Source organism: Carassius carassius, chromosome 37 (genome assembly GCF_963082965.1).
Source record: "Carassius carassius chromosome 37, fCarCar2.1, whole genome shotgun sequence".
Classification (NCBI taxonomy): Eukaryota; Metazoa; Chordata; class Actinopteri; order Cypriniformes; family Cyprinidae; genus Carassius; species Carassius carassius.
In genome coordinates this window covers 26,847,010-26,867,125 of record NC_081791.1, presented here as the reverse complement: position 1 = coordinate 26,867,125, position 20,116 = coordinate 26,847,010, and the positions used below count along the sequence as shown (strand labels likewise).

Below are 20,116 nucleotides of genomic sequence, written 5' to 3'. Positions count from 1 at the left end.
CAATCAGCAGATTTAAATAAAGAACAACAAAATACACTTACTTCATATGCAAGCACAACTATATTAAATTAGTAAGTTTGAGATATTGCATACAAATGCGAGATGAAACGGATTGCTCATGGAAGGAGTTCACGTTCTGCAAGTCTGCTCAGCGTACCTGCTCCACTTCCCCCGTTTCCCCTGTTTGGCCAACTTCTTTCAATAGAAAGTAGCTAAACCCTGCCTGAGAAGTCGCTAAATGCCGCTAGATGACGTCATATGCTAATTAGCATATTCAAGACGTAAGAGCGTCATATAATCTTGCCCTTTCTGTGCTCATGTACTGCATTTTAATGCAGCCAAAATTCTCAATAAAACTTTTTTTCTTATATTTTAATGTTTCTGTTGTCCGATAACGGAATTAATATTATAATGACTGAAACGCTGTCCATTAAGATTACATAACCAGCTCTCAAAGATGTTAATCTCTGCACTAAAATCCTATTAACGACATCGTCTAATGAAATCACATTCACATAAAATTAAGACAATGTTTGTACTGTGATTTTGGCTATACTTAGAAAAATAGAGTTAGAAGCAACAGAATATTTTTTTTAACTGAAAGTGCTGGTCCTCTCTGCTCCGCAGAACATATTAGCTGATGCAGAGAGAGAGGCGTGTGCGCGCGCTGGGAGAGAGAGCTCGTGCTCGTGCGGCAGTACCGGAGAGTTTCAGAGACTAAATAAGGTCCGTCAAAAAAAGTCGCTAGATTTGTCGCTAGTCGTTTTTTTGTAAAAAAGTCGCTAAATCTAGCGACAAAGTCGCTAAGCTGGCAACATTGCTTCCCCGTGATACACATGATAGTGACGTTGCAAATGTTCATTGGTCACCGGAAGAAAGTCTAAGAAGCCTTTCGAACAGGCACAATATATTCTTATATTCTTCTTGGCAGGACATGACACATTTAATTTCTCCAATTTATTTAAAAATATCTAATAAGGAGTATATATATATATATATATATATATATATATATATATATATATATATATATATATATACATATATATATATATATATATATGTATGTATATATATATATATATATATATATATATATATATATATATATATATATATATATATATGTATATATATATATATATATATATATATATATATATATATATATATATATATATATAATTTTCCATATTTCTGCATAAATATCACCCAAAACATGAAGGAGACAAAAAATATATACTTTATTATCATTTATTTATTGAGAAAAATTATCCCGTGTTAAATATCTTAGAATAGCAAAGGTATGTGAATCTTTTCTTTCAGTATCTGGTGTGACCCCCTTTACAGCAATAACTGCAAGTAAAGTTTCTTGTAACTGCTGATCAGTCCTGCACGATGGCTTTTAGGAGTTTAAGCCCATTCCTCAGTACAGAACCACTTTAACTCTGTGATTCTGGTGGGTTTTCTCCTATGAATGGACCAGATGCAGCAAAACAGGCTGAAACCATGAAACACCACTATCCCTTCCCCCAAATCACCACTCCCTCTCTCGCAAACTGTCAGAAAAAAAGACGGAGAAAACGTGTGTGGAGACTAGTGAGACTCCTACACCTATCTTTGATTTGTAAAATAAAAAAAGTGTTCCTGTAGCTCAATTGGTAGAGGTTTGCTTATCAAGCCCAAGGTTGGGGGTTCGATTCACCGGGAACCCATGATAGGTAAAAATTGATAGTCTGAATGCACTGTAAGATAAAAGCGTCTGCTAAATGCATAAATTTAATTTAATTTAATTTTGTAAAATGTCCCGTGACTGAAAATGCTTTCAAAAGAAAACCCTCCCCTTCAGGTTGACTTTGCACTGGGTCATTCTCTTCAGACTTATTTAAATAATGCACGGGAACCGATCGATCCCGTTATCTAGATTAATAAAAAGTCAGTTGATGTTGCCAAGTGTAAACATGCCGTGTTCTGATTGACTGATGATCCATTATGCTTGATCTATTTACAGTGATTGCATGTTATTGCCAAATGTGAACGCAGCTAGAGGTCTCATTTGGGTTGTGTCATGATACACTACCACAAACATGACCAGACTTTGATGGATCCCTGTTCTTTGTACTTCCCAAAGTAGGCTCAGTGGTCTCTGCAGTTATTAATATTCTTTATCACTTTGTTTTATCTGCAGGTAGCAGAAGTCTGCAAAGTCAATGCAAAGATCCTCCTGACAAGACTAAAATGGCTGGTGGTAAATATGTGTAGTACAGATACAAAAATGTATTAAAAAAAGGAAAATTTGTGATTTACTTATCCCCATGTCGTTGAATTTCTAGCAGGAAAATAACCTTTGTGTTTTATGAAAGAAAGAAAATATTTTAAATGAAGATAGCAAAGAATCTGTGAAGTTTGAAATTGTGCATGATACTTTATTTGCAGTTATAAGAGGGCGGCGAAGTCCACCTTTTGACCAACCCAACAGTAAGTCAGCAATTATGTTCAGATATAATATTGAACAGTCCAAATGTTTAAAGGTGCACCATGCAGAAATTGTCAAGTACTGCTTGTAAACAACATTCAAACTTTGCTCCTCCTCATGGGCAAAAACACCTAGAACCCTAGAAGGAAAGCCCCTGCCCTGAAATTTGGAAATCTAAAAGATTATTGATGGACAAAATGTTGTTTCATGAACTATGGTTGAACAAATATCTTATTTTTTGCAATAATCTTGTAGAGGGAACCAGTGTCATGCTAATAGCCGAACCACCTAAAGAGTGACTGTAACATGGAGTCAGAGGCAGTATTTATTAGAGAATGGTCAGGCAGGCAGAAATCAGGTAACAGAGTCAAGTGTGTCAAGGGACATCCTGAATCAGTAACAATACCAGGCAGGGATCGGGGCTGGCGGCAGAGAATCACAGGTGGTATAAACAATCAAAGACCAGACACGAAAGGAACAAACACTAGGAAACCGCTCAGAAATGTCAGACTGGGCTAAACGACACTTGCACCAACTTCATGGCTTCCAGACACTCCTAACTGAGAATAGTATTAAGTTCAGGTGGGAGGTGGAACAGGGGGAGGGATGGAGGGTCAGGTCCATTTGGAAGTGGATGGACCGGAGAGGGAGGCAGAACATGGTGCCAAGGTGAATCAAAGAGCCAAGGCGTGGCCGGCAGAGCACCAGTGAAGAGCAGGCAAAGCAGAGAGCCAATTTGATACTGGCGAGGCAGGAGCCCACCAGGGTGGTGTAGGAGGAGCAGAAGCCCTCCAGGGCAGGGCGGTCAAGGTAGAAGCCCACCAGACCAGGGCAGACAAAACTGGAGCCCACCAGGGCAGAGCAGAGGACCACCACAGCCGAGAAGATGGGACAGAGGCCCACAAGCTTGGAGCAGAGGACCACCACAATGGAGTTGATGGCACAGGAGAGCAAGTCTGGTCCAGTAAGCCTGAAACAGAGAAAAAAAGAGATTAATGGCAGCCTCCATGGCTGTGATAGGGTGGGTAGGGAGTTCATAGACGGCCTCCGTGGCCGTGACCGGGCAGGCAAGGAGTTCACAGGTGGACACTACTGACACCTGTGGAGATTCTGCAGCCGATGCTGCAACCTCTAGAGGTTCTACAGCAGAAACAGTGACCTCGGGAGGAGCTGGAGCAGATGCTGCCACTTTGGGAGGTTCTGCAGTGCAATCTGCCACTTCAGAAAGCATTGGACTCACTAGAGTCATAGGACCAGGAAACGGCACTCCTGGCCATGACGAGGGTACTGGAGCGAACTCAAGGACTAGACTTGGCTCAGGAATGGATTCCAGGGCTGGGCTTGGCTGAGGAACGGATTCTGTAGAAGCTGTAGGACAGTATGCAACCCAAACACACCAGATAGCTACCCCCATAACTGGAAGTACTGTAGATAGGTGAACTGCCTCAGTAACTGCTGGTGCTGAAGGCCTTGAAATGCCAGCTGCTCACACTGATGTCAACGGTGGGTCTGCCAAACTAGAAGCAAGCCTCAAACAGTCATGGAAAGCCCTGTTGTTTCCAAATGCAACACTCATGATGACTGGGAACTCTGGCATGTTGTCCATGGTGGCTGAAGACATTGGCGTAACTTTCATGATGGGTGGAGGATCTGGCATGGCAGCCATCTTGGGTGCTGATTCTGGCTGCGGCAGGGTAGCCATCTTGGGAGCTGACTTGGACATGTCGGGCATTCTGGGTCTAGACTCTTGTGGAGAAGCTCTGCAGCAGTGGCCATCTTGTGCAGTGGCTCGGGGCTGGCGGCCATCTTGTGACATCTTGGCTCTGGTGGTTCAAGCTCAACTGCCATCTGCGCTTGACAATGTTGGCCCCACCCAAAACAATTTGGGGTTTCAACACTGTCCCCTGCCTCACCCCCAGTGAACGGAGAGTCACACAACAAAAGAGAATATTCCATGATGTCCCTCAAAACTGCCATTAAATTCCCCTCCAGGTAACCATGATTTTGTTGGTTCATGGAGTCCAAAACAGAACAAGTCCTTAAAACCTTAAAAAAAAAACTTCATAAAACAGTATTTGATATGATAACTCACAGAACCATTGAACATGCTCCTCAATAGATAGGCCTCCTTGACAAAGATGTAATAGCTGGTCTAATGGGTCCATGGTTGATCTGGATAGGTGAAACGCTGACCTAGAAGTGGGAACAGATATCTCGATAATTAAAAGATACCGGCCTGCTGGATCCTGGTTTGGTGAAGTCTCCTGAAACATGGAATCAGAGACGTTCAGATCCAATTGCAGTATTTATTAGAGAATGTTCAAACAGGCAGAAATCAGGTAACAGCATCAAGTGTGGTAAGGGATATCCTGAATCAGTGACAATACCAGGCAGAGATCGGGGCTGGCGGCAGAGAATCACAGGCGGTATAAACAATCCAAGATCAGACACAGAAGGAACAAACACTAGGAAACCGCTCAGAAATGTCAGACGGTGCTAGACAAGACTTTGCATTAACTTCAGTTCAAAAACAGTATATATAGGGCAGTGGTAATGGGGAATAGCTGGCGGTGATTAGCACTAGGCACGGGATGATGCGGAATGGAGTTCAGTAGGGCTGTGCATCTTTGGGAAGGCAGCGATTCGATTCGATTACGATTCATAGGTTTTTGATTTGATTCAATAACGATTTTTGCAAATTTAAAACGATTCAATTCGATTCGATTCACAATTAAATTCGATTTGATTCAATTATAACGATTCGATTCTGCATTCTTTAAGTGCATTCACGGGATTATTTAAATGCTTCTACTAAATTATTTAAATGCTTAGTCAGGGGGCAAATTACAGTAGCATTTATGGTTAGAGAACCATAGGTTAGAAAAAAGAAAAAAAACTTTTGTCCATTGTTAAATGCTAGTTTAATGATGCGACATGGCATACGTAAAAATGTATGTAAGCCAAGTTTTTAAAAAAGAGCTTAAAGAGTATTATGTATAAGCTAACATTTTGTCACACCAGGGGCGTAGCCATAATTTCAGAAGTGACAGAAATGTCAAATACAATCATTTTATGTATGTAGCCTATATAATAATAATAATAATTATTATTATTATTTTTATTTTTTTTACAAGGAATTATCTTCTTTTTTAATTACTTTTAATTAGCTGTAATAATTCAAATACACTGCTGGACAATAATCAATCATTTGTAATATATATTTTTTTCCTAATGGCAATTTTATGATTGTTTTATATTCTAGGCTACATTTAATTAGCAATTATTTAAATTTTCTGGACAGAATAAGGTAGAAAATATACTTTAAAGTTTCTGTACTGTAATAAATGTCAATTAGCACTGCATCATTCATAAATTGTTTGTGGGTTTTTTTTAGTTTCATCAGTTCATTCTGCTTTTATTCAGTTTAGCTGCAGATATAGCCTGGCACGTCTATGAGAGCGAGATCGCTTCTCTTTCAGTGTAAAAACGTCTTCATCTCTATTTAACTTTTCCTCTCCATCAGCGAATGATTCTGAGAGAAAACGTGCCAGATGTCTGTTTGCTAAAGAAAACAAACGCTAGGCTACTTTCATGCATCTGATTATCAGATAAATCTCGCGCTCTTATTTCAAGGTCGTTGTTAATGCTGTGGTTAATTTTAAAAGTTTCCTTCGCATATTCGGTTCATCCGCATTGTTTAAAAACATTTATCATTCAATGGACCTGTGCGTATGATTTAGACACTTACATTTCTGCTCCGTCCATGCAATAAATACAGCTGTCGACGGCTCCGGTAACTCCGTCGGTAAGATGCAGAGAGCCATTGACAAACTACAGAAAAGTAAAACTACTTCACGTTAGCATTACTGGACACGAGTCCTATAGATCACACGTCAGCTGCGTCAGAGACGAACAGAGCGCGAGCGCAATCCTGTGACAGTCTCAGTCGGTAAACAGTGGAGCGCGTGAAGGACAGATAAGAGGCACGATTCACGAACACTCTTCAAGGTCTCCATTAATTTGTGCGTGTAGTAATTTAATGTGTATACATTTTGAAAGCATTGAATCGCTATAGAAATCGCGATTCATTCGATTCTTAGCATTTTGAATCGATTGCTGTCCAAGATCGGCGATTCACGATTCAAAAATCATGTTTCAAGATCGATGCATATGAATCGACAGGGTTTGTAATCGTTGCATCGAGAAAACGAGTGAATCGTTACACCCCTAGAGTTCAGACACCAAATACAATAGTCCTGAGTGGAGTGCCCTCTACTGGAGTTCATGAGCACTCCAGCTGACAATCGTGACAGTGACTTAATAGTTCCCCCACTCCATAGAAGAATAAAATAACCAGGGCAGTGTCTCTATAGACACAAACACCACCGCACACTTATAGTGGATCATAAGTCATAAAAATAAAAAAATATTTGTATCAGGGAGGTCTGTTTTTGCACCAAATTATGTGTGTTCAGGGAGGTCTATATAATACAGAGAAAGGTATGTGTTAAATTATTTTTTACTTGAATATATATTAGTTTGGGGAGATTTGGAAAAAAAGTTAACTGTAAAACAAATAACTTTAATAAACATTATTATATAATTACATTGGCTAATTCATTAGAGTGGAAACTTAATTTATATTTCAATGTACATGAGTTAATTGCTGTTGCACATTTTATAATGTTTAAGACTAAAGAAAACTTTAATATAAGTCATGTAACTGACCAACCAAACTAATGTTGAGTGTTTTTCAGTGGCAGAGGATGTCAACGTTTTATCAAAGCTGAATGTGGTTCTGTGTGGGAGTGACAGAGAATCAAAATGCTTCATATCAAACTTCATCCTGAACCAGAGAGAGATCAGATCAGAACTAAGAGAGTGTGTGAAGCTGGAGGGGGAAGTTCATGGACGTCTGATCACTCTGGTGGAGCTTCCAGTTCTTACTCATCTCTCAGAGAAGGAAGTGATGCGTCAGACTCTACGATGTGTGTCTCTCTGTGATCCTGGAGTTCATGTGTTCCTCTTCATTGTTTCTGATGGTCCAATTTCTGATGAAGACAAAAGAGAAACAGAGGAGATTCAGAAAGTATTTAGCTCAAAGATCTACAACCACATCATGGTGCTCATACTCCAGAAGCCAGAGCACAAGACTCAAGAACTGAATAAAGAAATGAAATCAGTCATTGAGGGTTTTGGGGGAAGACATCACTTCCTTGAGCCAAACACACACGTCTCCATGTTGGTGACTGAACTGGAGCAGATGGTGGAAGAAAATAGAAGCTGTTACTCCACAGAAACATTTTTGGATTCACATTTAAAGACATTTGAAGAAATGAGGAAGAAAATAATCTCATTAGAGACACAGATTCAGCAAGGTAATAATGAGAGAATACAGTATGTCTCAAAACCACGCTGAGATGTTGAATCACAGTAGTTTCCTTCCCATTATTTGTGTAGCAAATGAAGACATCTGTTTTGTTGGTCAACACTGAGAGACATCAGGGGTTGTCAATACAGAAACAGAATTGCGAACCACTGATGTGTTATCTTTTATCCATTTACTGCACTACTACACACTTATAACTAGTGCAGTTTTCTTTTTTTCAGATTCAACAGAGGCTTCAGATGACCTGAGGATTGTCCTGCTGGGAAAAACTGGAGCTGGAAAGAGTGCAACAGGAAACACCATCTTAGGGAGAGAAGCATTTAAAGAAGATGTGTCACATGATTCAGTAACTAAAGAGTGTCAAAGAGAGACAGCTGAGATTGATGGCAGACAAATGACAGTAATCGACACTCCAGGACTGTTTGATACTAAACTCAGTCATGAAGAGATCCAGAGAGAAATCACCAACTGCATCTCCATGATTCTGCCAGGACCACATGTGTTTCTCTTATTGATATCAGTGAGCCGTTTCACTCAGGAGGAGGAAAACACTGTGAAGATCATTCAGGAGACTTTTGGTGAAAACTCATTAATGTACACCATGGTGCTCTTCACCAGAGGAGATGATCTGAAGAAGAAGACCATTGAAGCGTATCTGGGAAAACCTGATTCTGATTTGATGAAGATCATTGAACAGTGTGGAAACAGATACCATGTGTTCAATAATAATATGACTGAAGACCGTGTGCAGGTGTCTGAACTACTGAAGAAAATCAGTGACATGGTGACAGCAAATGGAGGGAGTTACTACACGTGTAAGATGTTCAGACAGATGGAAAGAGAAAAACAAGAAGCAGAAATGAAGATGCTAATGGACAAAGTGGAGGAACAGAAGAGAGAGAAAGAAGAACTCCTGTCTAAACATGAAGAAGAGAAAGAGAGCACGAGAAAGAAGATGGAGGAAGAAAGACAGAATAATGACCAAGAGAGGAGAAAAAGAGAAGAACAATACAAAACAGAAAAAGAGAAATGGGAGACAAAGTTACAAAAGGAAAGAAAGAGAATAGAAGATGAATTTGAGAAAAGGAGGGAGAAAGAACAACAGATTAGGGATGAAAGTTACCAGAGACTTAAAGAAGAGAGAGATGAAATCAAAAAAGAAAAAGAAGATCTTAAGACCAAATATGAAGTAGAAATAAAAGAGATAAAATTATTAGAACAACCGAAACAAGACGAACTAATGAGACTAAAATCAGCAGACTATGAAGAAGACAGAATAAAAGACATGGAGAACATGAAAATGTGCTGCTCCCAAACAGCCTCTGCTCTACAGGTAAGTGACCAATAATAATGACAAGGGTCGGGACATTTATGGGATTTAGAGGTTCTTTAACCATTAAGAGTTGAGTGCTAATTCCTATAGTGGTCTAGAATTCTTCCCTCATTTACAATTTGTCCAGTATATGGACAATAATACATACTTGATTTGCAAATACACCACAGAAAATTAATTTTTCATCCCTTTCAAATTATAGGGCCATAAATTAACTGAATTTTGTGTACATTATTAAAATGCTTCCTGCTAAATTATTTCTTATCTATATGATTGACATAATGTTTTTAAAATAATTTTTCGTTTTTTCTAATCTGTGTATACTGGGCTTTCATCTCTGCTAATGTAACACAATATCAAATTAGATTTTATATATTTATGTCTTTATATATTTACAGAAACCTAAAACCAGTGAACAGCTTGAAGAACTCTATTACAGACTGGATCTGGCAAAAAGACGAGAAGATAAAATGAAAACAGCCGAGATTCTTGAAATCACCAGGTCATTTCAGTCTCAGGAACCACAAGAAGAGAATGAACTTGTAAACTCATTTCTACACAAGTTAATGAACATGAACTACAGAGCAAGATACACTGTCATAAAACACACAAAGAAAGAAGGTGAGAATGATCCTGATATTCACCCGATGGATGTTCAGATGGCCGTGTTTCATTGTGCTGATGGTTTCCTGAAGCAGCTGATGGTGACTAAACTCTCACAGTGTCAGTATGCACTGCCTCTGCTTGTTCCTGATCCATTCACACAACAGATTGAGTTTCCTCTCTGGACATTCAGACAAATCAACAAGAGCTGGAAGATGAAGAACAGCAACAATGAGATCATCAGTCAAACCCAGCCGGTCTACAAGGCTGAGACTCCAATGGTGTCTTTCTTCAGGTTTGGCTCTGTGTCTTCATCTAAGTCTCAGCTGATGAACAGCCTCATCAATGAGAAACACAACACGTTCTTCCACAGGAACTGCTCAGGTAGCAGCAGAACCAGATTACTGATGGATGGAGTGGTGGAGATCGCCTGGTACTGTCCTTCTGGGAAAAAGACAGATGCATTTGATGACTGTGTTGCTTTCTGTAATCTTCATGGAGATGCAGGAGAGAATGAGGAACAATATGAGATTCTGACCAGTACGGCTTCAGTAAATGTCCTCTTCTTACCTGATTTTGGACAGAAAAACCAGTACAAGGGTTTGGTGAGATCACTCTTCAGATCTCCTCAGCCTCTCATTTGTCTGCTCACTGACAATAACCGTGATAAAACTGTTCTGGGGAATGGAAAATTCATAATCAGTGTTTTGAACAAAAACCAAGCTGATTTAGCTAAGCAAATAAGAGAGACTATTAGACAGACTCTGACTGAGCAGAAAAAGACTTTCAAGCTTGAAGATGTGGCCAAACACACAGGAATCAGAGTAGATGAGGATGATCCAGAGTGTCAGAGAGGAAAACGAGCAGCAGATCAGATCATGTGTTTACTGAGAGGAAAAGATCCATCAACAGTGAAAGAAACAATCCTGCCCTGTCAGGGGAAACTGTGGCATGACTGGTGTGACATGAACAAAAAACTGCATCGCCTTAGAGGAGAAGATCTAGAAGAAGATAAAAGTACCAAACTAAAGAACATGAGAGAAATAAGAGAAAAACAGATGGACCAAGGATTGAGTGAGTTTATGAGGAAATTTATTGAAACAATGAAATCACAGAAAGATGATGAAAAAAAAGTATTTCCTCAGATGGATGATGAACCTGTTGAATGACTTCACTTCAGAAAAGATCTGTGAACTTTATAAGGAGTTTGACAAGAAATGGCAAGAAGTCTCAACATTGAAAAAGGTTCACAAATCAGACCAACTGCAGACTGAACAAACAAATCTAGAAAACATATCAGAGCAAATTAACAGGACAAGTTTTGGCTTGGAGCACATCCTGAGAGAGTTTGGTCAGATCTATGAATCATGGGCATCTGTGAAGAAGAACAAGAAAGATCATCTGCAGTTTGACTTCTGTTCTCTCCCGAGTCTTGCAGCAGAGATGATGATCTCAGGTTTCCCCATGGAGCTGATGGATGGAGATGCTGCTCATGTTCCTCTCTCTTGGGTCACTGCTGTTCTAGATCAAGTTGTGAAGAAACTGGGAGACCAGAAACTCTTTGTGCTGTCAGTTTTAGGGATTCAGAGCTCTGGGAAATCCACTATGCTGAATGCCATGTTTGGACTCCAGTTTGCGGTCAGTGCTGGCAGATGCACCAGAGGAGCTTTCATGCAGCTGATCAAAGTGTCAGAAGAAATGAAAACAGAGCTGAAGTTTGATTATATTCTGGTTGTTGATACAGAGGGACTTCGTGCACAGGAACTTGCACAAATTTCAACAATACATCATGACAATGAGATGGCCACGCTTGTTGTTGGTCTAGGAAATATGACCCTGATTAATATATTTGGAGAAAACCCATCTGAGATGCAGGACATTCTTCAGATTGTTGTCCAGGCCTTCATGAGGATGAATAAAGTCAGACTGAATCCAAGCTGCATGTTTGTGCATCAGAATGTCTCAGATATTACAGCTGGAGAGAAAAACACAGAGGGAAGGAGACGACTGCAGGAGAAACTGGACAACATGACAGAACTCGCTGCTAGAGAAGAAGTCTGTGATGCAGAACAATTCAGTGATGTGATTGCGTTTGATATCCAGGAAGATGTGAAGTATTTCGCTCAGCTCTGGGAGGGCAGTCCACCCATGGCTCCACCAAACCCAAACTACTGCGAGAACATTCTAGAACTGAAACAAACTGTTCTATCACATGCTTCAAAATCAGACGGAGTTATGCTGACACGCCTAAGAGACCACATTCAAGATCTCTGGGAGGCTTTGCTAAATGAACAGTTTGTGTTCAGCTTCAAAAATTCTCTGGAAATCGCAACATACAAGAAACTAGAGACAGAATACAGCAAGTGGACCTGGAGTCTTCGGAGTGCCATGCTGGAAATAGAAAACAAGCTTCAGAACAAAATAGAAAATGAAGCAATTAATTTTGTTGAGGAAACTGATCTTCAAAAAGAACTAAATGTAAAAAGTGAAGAGATGAAAAAGACAATGTCTGAATTCTTTGAGAAAGACAGAGATGCAAATATTCTGAATCAGTGGAAAGCTTCATTTGAGATAAAAATCAAAGAGCTTCAAGAAGACATTGTGAGGGAAACTAAGAGAAAATTAAATGAGGTTCTTCAGCAGCGTGAACTTAAGAAAAAGATTGATGCTCAGAGAAATCAACATGAAAACACTCTCTTTGAAAAGAGCAAAGACCTTGCCTTGAAATTTAAAGACCAAGCAACTGATGAAAATCAAATGAAATCACAGTTTGATTCCTTTTGGAGACGACAGACAGAAGCGATCATCAGAGACACTCCTAAAATCAAAGATATTGATATATTAACAGATGTGAAGAAGCTCCTCAATCAGATTTATGAAAGTCTCCCTTCAGACCGTATGAAAGACAGCAGTCAGTTCAAAGATATGTTCAGTTTGCCAAGCTATTCAGAATATGTTCAGTTAAAGAAATCCAGTGGATTTAAAGGACCTTTCAAAAATGTGTACAAAGTAGTTAAAGAGAAGGCTGGTTTTGCTTTATCTAAAGAGAATGAAGTTCAGATAAGAGCCTTGATCACTGACATCTCAAACCAAACAGATGAAATGATTCATACATTTAACATCGCAAAGTTGGGCTACAACATCAGCTGCATTCAACAACTCACAGATTACATGAAGATGAGAATGAAAGAGCATGAAGATGGGCCAGAAGTGAAATATGTGTTCAAGAGTGAATTCTTCATGGATCTGATACTTTACATATGCCATAAAACAAAAAAGACATTCACAGATCAATACAAAATCTTCATGGATGCCAATGATCCTGTTCTCTATTTTGAGAGGAAAAGTGAAGAGTACTACAGCATTTTCCAGAAATACTGTCAAGGAGCATCATCATCTGCTATTTTTGGTGAATTTGTTTGTAAAAAACTCAAAGATCCCATTCAGCAGAATGTCTACAAAAAAACTGCCAGAGATTTAGCAGATGAAATGAGGACAAACTGTGAATCACTGAATGGGAACCGATCAAATCTGGAGAAACACATCCTGAGGACACTGGCAGAAAAACAGGACTTCAACACATACATGACCTACATTAAAAATCCCAAAGAACACTTCAAGAATTTCATCAGAGATGAAGTCAGTCAGTACATCACTGAACGATTTGAAGATAGTGTTCGACCCAAGATGGAAAACAGCATTAAACTCCTGGAGCAGATGATCACAGAAGCAGCACATGAATCCAGCAAACATGCTAATTTTGATTTGTGGTTGCTTCATTTCACTCAACAGCTCTCTGATGTGCTGGTATTCTCTAAAAGTGATCTCAGCGGAGTGAATCAAGATGATGTTGAAGTACGATTCCTAGAAGATGTGATGAAGAGAGAACTTCCTTCTATAATATCTGACATAAACAGTAAATTCAGTACAGAAACATTTCCAGTAAAGCTGAAACACAGAGACAGACCAGAAGAGATTCTGATCGATCACTTCTGTCAGTGCTGTTGGGTTCAGTGTCCTTTCTGTGCAGCCATCTGCACCAACACAATAGAGAACCATCCTGGAGATCACAGTGTGCCTTTCCATCGTAATAATGGACTGAAAGGGTGGTTTTACAGAGGAACAACAAACCTATCTATTGACATCTGCACATCAGCAGTAGCCAGTGATCGATCTTTTTATCCAAATAGCTCAAATGATAAAGTCCTGTGGAAGGAATACAGAAAAGGAGGTCCTAAATATGCTTCATGGAGCATCACCCCAGATCTCTCTGAGCTGCCGTACTGGAAGTGGTTTGTGTGCAGATTCCAAACAGACCTGGAAAAGTACTATGGAAAAACTTTTCAGGGGCGAGGCAAGATCCCAGATGAATGGAGAAAATACTCTCAAGAGGAAGCTATTGAGAGTCTGAATAAATATATTTAAGGAACAATTATTAAAGACTTTGATACAAATACAGCTTAAATAAACATGTTCCACACTTCACTGACTGGAAAAAGCAGTTCACAGAATAGATAAGTTGTGTTGCAATTACTAAAAAACACACACATTCAAAGAATGCCACATAATTTTTTTCTGCCACAAATATATTACAAGAGCAAATAAGAATGTGAGCTGCTCTACAAAGATACATTTCTCAGAGACATGCATCAATGAGAAATGTAGTTTTACTATTATAGTAAATATATTTGTTATAGTGGTGAGTTTGGAAGAATACATTCATACCAAATAATCCAAACTCTGACAAGAAATAGACTTATGTCTGCATCAGAAGCTCTCGTGTGAAAGCATATGTTGTTTGCCTTACATTGCTAACTGATTGCCTGCATGTTTGATCTTAACAATGACCTGCTTGCCTATATTTAATCAGTTCAAAATAATACTCCATGTCGGACAGAATATGCCATACAAACAAATGTTTAAATGCTATTTGCATGATTTGTACCTGCACTATTAATTTGATAATAACATGCCTAGGATATTAACGAATGGGTAAAAATTATTATGTTCAATACACAACTGCCTGTATGTCGGGTGTATGCATGACTTTTTTCAAATATTGATTATGTTTAGATGAGCTAATTACAGTTTTGCATTTAAATTAAAAAGTACAGTGACAGCAGAGATGTTATAGACAATACTTAACATGGCTTTAACAGCAGTATAAATGTACATCTCTTCACTGAAAAGACTTTGAATGTTTAAATAAAATATATAATTAGGCTTAATCAAGCGATGAGTGCATTTCTAGCATGCATTGTTTGTTATTAAAGCTTTAATATTGGAAAAAAAAAGAATATGGGCAATCAAATGTTTCTGATCCCCACTGACTTCCAAGTCGGAAAACAAGCAAATTATAACTGAATTTTCATTTGTGGGTGAATTATTCCTTTGAGCACCATGTAAAAAAAAAAATTACTACATTTTCCTTTAATAAAAAAAATATTAATATTTACTCCTTTATAGTGGTCTGTAATACTGCAGCACTAGCAGGAAAGTGACTCTTTTATACATCTTTAATACATGTTCGATGTTGCAGTGTGTCAGGCTTAAAGCTGTTCATTTAATATTTTAATGCTAACATTTCAGTGAATCACCACAAGATGATAATGTTTGATCATTCTGCTCTCATAAACATGTCTGTCACATTCAGAAGTCTTTTGCCTGATTATGAGATACAACACAACAAGCAGTTTAGAAGACAGAAACACCACAAATATAAAGCGCTTATATTTAATATAAAATTAAATACCTTTAATATACATTATACAAAGCAATAAATATAATTAAAACAACTTTTATTTCAGTGATCATTTGTTGAATATCTCTGGTCAAGCATATGGTGCAATAACCCATGTGAATTGAAATTTAAGTTGGGTTAAAAATAATAACTTCAATCGGATCAATCAATCAATCAATCAATCAATCAATCAATCAATCAATCAATCAAGAAGATAAATTCATTGCAAGAAAATATTTCATGAATTTTGGGCAACAATATTATTTTAGCACATTGTTAAATAGTTTTAAGAGGAAAGCACCCAGTTTTAAATGTTTTAAATTGATTGCAGTGTACACACACTGATCGGCACATCACAGTCACAGAAGCAGAGAGCCGCAGAAGCGAAGCTCCCTCTCGTGTTCGTCTTGCTGTGGAGGTGAGTGGTGATGAACAAAACACTAAGCTACCTGTGCCTAGAATTTACAGCTAATTATTCCAAAAGACAGATATAGTTCATTTGTCTTACTAACATCTTTGACTCATGAGTTACCATGTAACAAGTTGGCTAAAGTTAAGCTGAGACAATATATCATGGGCATACAGGCTAACTTAATGGAGCAACAACAGCTGGATACAGTAAAATTAATAACCTCATCGCCAATCGCCACACTGATATGCAAATCAGGCATTAAGTAATTAAACTGTGCTAATTTGCATACATTTGACTTAAGACATTGCAGATGAATAGAATAAACAAAACTAAAACATATCATCACAGAACTCTTCCAGTTATTAGTTAATGACTTATGTAAAAAGTATCTAGGCTTAAAACAATCTTGGAAATTTCCTTTCCATTAGAGCAAAAGAAGACGGAAGCAAAATAAGCCAAAATCTCAAAACTGAACTATACATGAAGTGCATTAAACAATAACTTCATAATTTTGCAGTGTGTTTTAATTATTTTCGCTTTCCTGTAAAATAACCAATTAGCACCAACTGCCTTTTTCAGTCTTTGTTGATTTTGAAGTGTTATTACAATGAACCCAAAATAATTTATTGTCTTGTACAAAATAAACTAATTATTAGCGAATTATTGTATTATATGTATTGAGTTCTGTTAATTACATTATTTGTATTTATTTTATTGATATTTTCAAATATTTAAAAAATATTTCCATATTCAACAAAGACATTTACCACAGTGTTGTTCTTGACATCTGCATAATCATAAAACAAAATGTCTTCTTGTGTTACTATTATGTGTGTTGGCTAAACTGTTTCTTGTGTTGTAACAACAGAAAGTAAACATGTAGAGAAAAACATGTGCATCTCATAAAAGAAATGATCAGATTTTGTGTTTGTGTTTCTGATTATCATTAGCTGTGAGATGTGCTACTTAACTAAAAGCTAAATTGTGTTAACAGGTTCTAGTTCTAACATTCTAAAGACCCAAACAAAAACAAATAAATTATTATTATATTTTTATAACATAAACAGCCCAAAAAAATTATACATTTTTGAACATCAAGAACATTTTAATGGTGACTTGTGTGTAATGTTATGTAAATGTTTAACTTTTTCCTGATCTATGAATGGCCAAACTTCGTAAAAATGAAATTTGACTATAAAAGAATATTCAGAACAATCATATACAGTGTGTGCATTGTTTCAGATTTTGTTTAATGAAATTTATTACATATAGCCTACTCTTTTGGATCATGTGAGTAAATGATGACAGAATTGTCATTTTTGGTTGGATGAACTATAACTTTAATAATTTATTTTCTTAATTGTATCATTATTACTGTGAAAACATGAAATTGTTTCTTTAATGAAATTATACTCTAAATAAGACTAAAACTGCCAGTAAGTGGTGGTAAATGTCTTAATGATTTATTCATTCATTTGATTCGTTCAAATGGTTGATTCATTCAGGAGAGTAAATGGTTCTTTTTGAATAGTTCATTGAATCATTAGGCTTGTTCGACTTGAAGTGGATCATCATCATCAGACCGATTGGTGTGTGACATCAAAGAACCGCAAGAGCAGTGCTGGCCTGAAGGGCAGTGGGGCCCTAGGCAAGATAATGAAAATGGGCCCCATTCATAGAAATTTGACGAGTAAAGAAAAGGCACATAAAATGACTATTTCAATATTTAAGTGTAAATATGTATTAATTATAACACATTCAACAAGCATATTAAAAAAAGAAGAAAAAAAATAGGACTGCAAGTGACCTTGATTAAATAGATACACATGAAACAAAAAAATATAAATGAGTTATACATAAAAAAAAACATAAACTAAATAAATATACTAATATTCATAAATGATAAGAAATATGGCCTGATGGATGATTATTGGGTGCATTATAAACCAATTAATTAATACAATTACTGCATTATATTTCAGACAGTGCAGATTGGTGGTGTATCGTGTAGTAAACAGTAAACAATGAGTGATGTACACACGCGAGAGATCACTTCTGGGGCTTTCCGCTCTTGCACAGACTATGCCACACAACCACGTCCACAACTGATCTGAGGGCGCGCACCCTCAGATCAGTTGTACGTGGTTGTGTACAGGAGGTAAAAACTATATAAATACTGTTTGTTTGCTTACACAAACCGCTCATTTCGTGTCTTAGGCCATCAATGTGTACATACGATGGGTAATTGTTTAATTTGGACTCCTCTGTGCATGCTCTGTGAGGTGGTGACCATAGACCTCCATTATATGAGTCACAGACAAGAACGGTTTGACCTAAAAATATCAAAATGGAAACTACTGCGGAAACAAAGACACCTACATCTTGGATGCCCTTGAGGTAAGCTAAAACTTACCAAAATTAAATTTGAAAGTGAACTATCCCTTTAAGTGCACTTCTTTTTCACAAAGGACACTACAGCAAAAGATGGAAACAACTGACTTAAAACCTTTTTTTAGCTCCTGAAAATACTAGTGTTCTCATCATTTCGGACACCACTATATATGGAGCCCACAGGAGTCAGTAGAATATTTGGATTAAGATACAAAGATATCAGCAAACAGCACAAATTATTTTCTTTCTCTCAAAGGTAAAATTAACCTCAACATGAGAGTAGCCCTAACTGATAGATAGAAATGCGATTTTTAGTTATTCAGTTTCTCCTGGGGATTCTGAAGAACGGTTTATGAAGAATTCATTGATAATCTAAATTTACATCTGAATAATACAATTAGAATCAATTTTGACAATCTTGTAGATATATATCGGTTTTGTAATTCTTCATTTTAAAAGGACTAGTTTAATTTCAGAATAAAATTTTCCTGATAACTTACCCCCCATGTCATCCAAGATGTTCATGTCTTTCTTTAAGTGAAAAGTAAATGAATGAAATGAAAGTTTTTGAGGAAAACATTCCAGTATTTTCCTCCATATAGTGGACTTCAAAGTTCGAATTTGAGTTTCAGTGCTGCTTCAGAGGGCTCTACATGATCCCAGCCGAGGTTTAAGGGTTGCTGGGTACTTGTAAAGCCCTTTGAAAGCTACACTGAAACTGAAATTCGGACCTTCAACCTGTTGGATCCCATTGAAGTCCACTATATGGAGAAAAGTCCTGGAATGTTTTCCTTTAAAAACTTTAATTTATTTTTGACTAAGTAAAGAAAGACATAAACATCTTGCGTCATTACATGGGATGAGTATTATCAGGAAATATTCATTCTGGAACTGAATTTGTCCTTTAAGTTAAATATTTAATTCAACAACATTTTGATTAAACTGTTAAATGTTCTTCATCAGTACAGTATTTTAAAAGATTTCGCCAAATCAAGGGTACTAAACCATTCAGCTTGAGTTAAATTGGTCAATGTTTCTTCTATCAGGGAAGAGGCAATGCATCCTTATGCATAATGGCATTGAACTTTCTTTAATCAACACAGAAGCGCCAACTTCCATTCTTCTTCTTGACCATGACTATTGAGACTGTCCATTGACTCTTACTCTCGGAAATTACTCCTCTTTCCAACATACCTGCCAGCAGTAGTTTCATGTCCTTATACATCAATGGGGGTAGGGGAAACTGTATTGTTTAATCAGTAAGTCACATTAGCATTAGGCTAACGTACCCACCATTATTGTTTTAAGTGTTCACAGTTTAGCAGCTAAACTTTAGCGATTCACTTTCATAAGTATTGTATTATGTCATTATTATAAAAACGGATTGTAGCACTATATTATCGTTTTCTGTAAATGTGCTTTTTCAATGTTAGCGCTCGCTAACTGGCTCAAGGAAGGGAGGGGTTTGCTCCAAACTTGCTTAGAACTATCGTTTAAAAATCAATGGCAAATGACTTTAATATTTTGAGAGAATTACAATGTTCTGAACTGAGATGCATTTAATCCTGTTGTAGGGGACTTCAACACAATTAGGACACTTTAAAATACCATATGACCTGCTCTTTAAGAATTGTGGTATAAAAACAAATGGTTTTTAACTATTCATGGATATTAAGCAGCGGGGCAGAATTCTTGTTGGTAAATGCACACATTAAGATGATTTCAGTCTGATATGTGTGGCATGCATTTCCTTGTACAGCGCCTGATGAAAC

The 20,116-nt window shown here is 37.4% G+C and overlaps 2 protein-coding genes across 2 annotated transcripts in view; both read left to right on the top strand.

Annotated features, from left to right (window-relative positions):
- LOC132118696 (interferon-induced very large GTPase 1-like) overlaps nucleotides 1-20,116 on the top strand; it is a 57,759-nt gene that overhangs the window by 1,964 nt on the left and 35,679 nt on the right. The window contains exons 2-5 of the mRNA XM_059528656.1: nucleotides 2,189-2,248; nucleotides 2,437-2,478; nucleotides 7,234-7,854; nucleotides 7,997-9,198. Coding sequence (XP_059384639.1) covers nucleotides 2,239-2,248; nucleotides 2,437-2,478; nucleotides 7,234-7,854; nucleotides 7,997-9,198 — 1,875 coding nt within the window. The 5' untranslated portion in view covers nucleotides 2,189-2,238. The remainder of the gene's footprint in view (nucleotides 1-2,188; nucleotides 2,249-2,436; nucleotides 2,479-7,233; nucleotides 7,855-7,996; nucleotides 9,199-20,116) is intronic.
- Nucleotides 9,605-14,337, top strand: LOC132118544 (interferon-induced very large GTPase 1-like). Its single transcript, XM_059528457.1, is given in 2 exon segments — nucleotides 9,605-10,907; nucleotides 10,909-14,337. Coding segments are annotated over 2 exon segments (4,557 nt in total). The 5' UTR covers nucleotides 9,605-9,668; the 3' UTR covers nucleotides 14,227-14,337.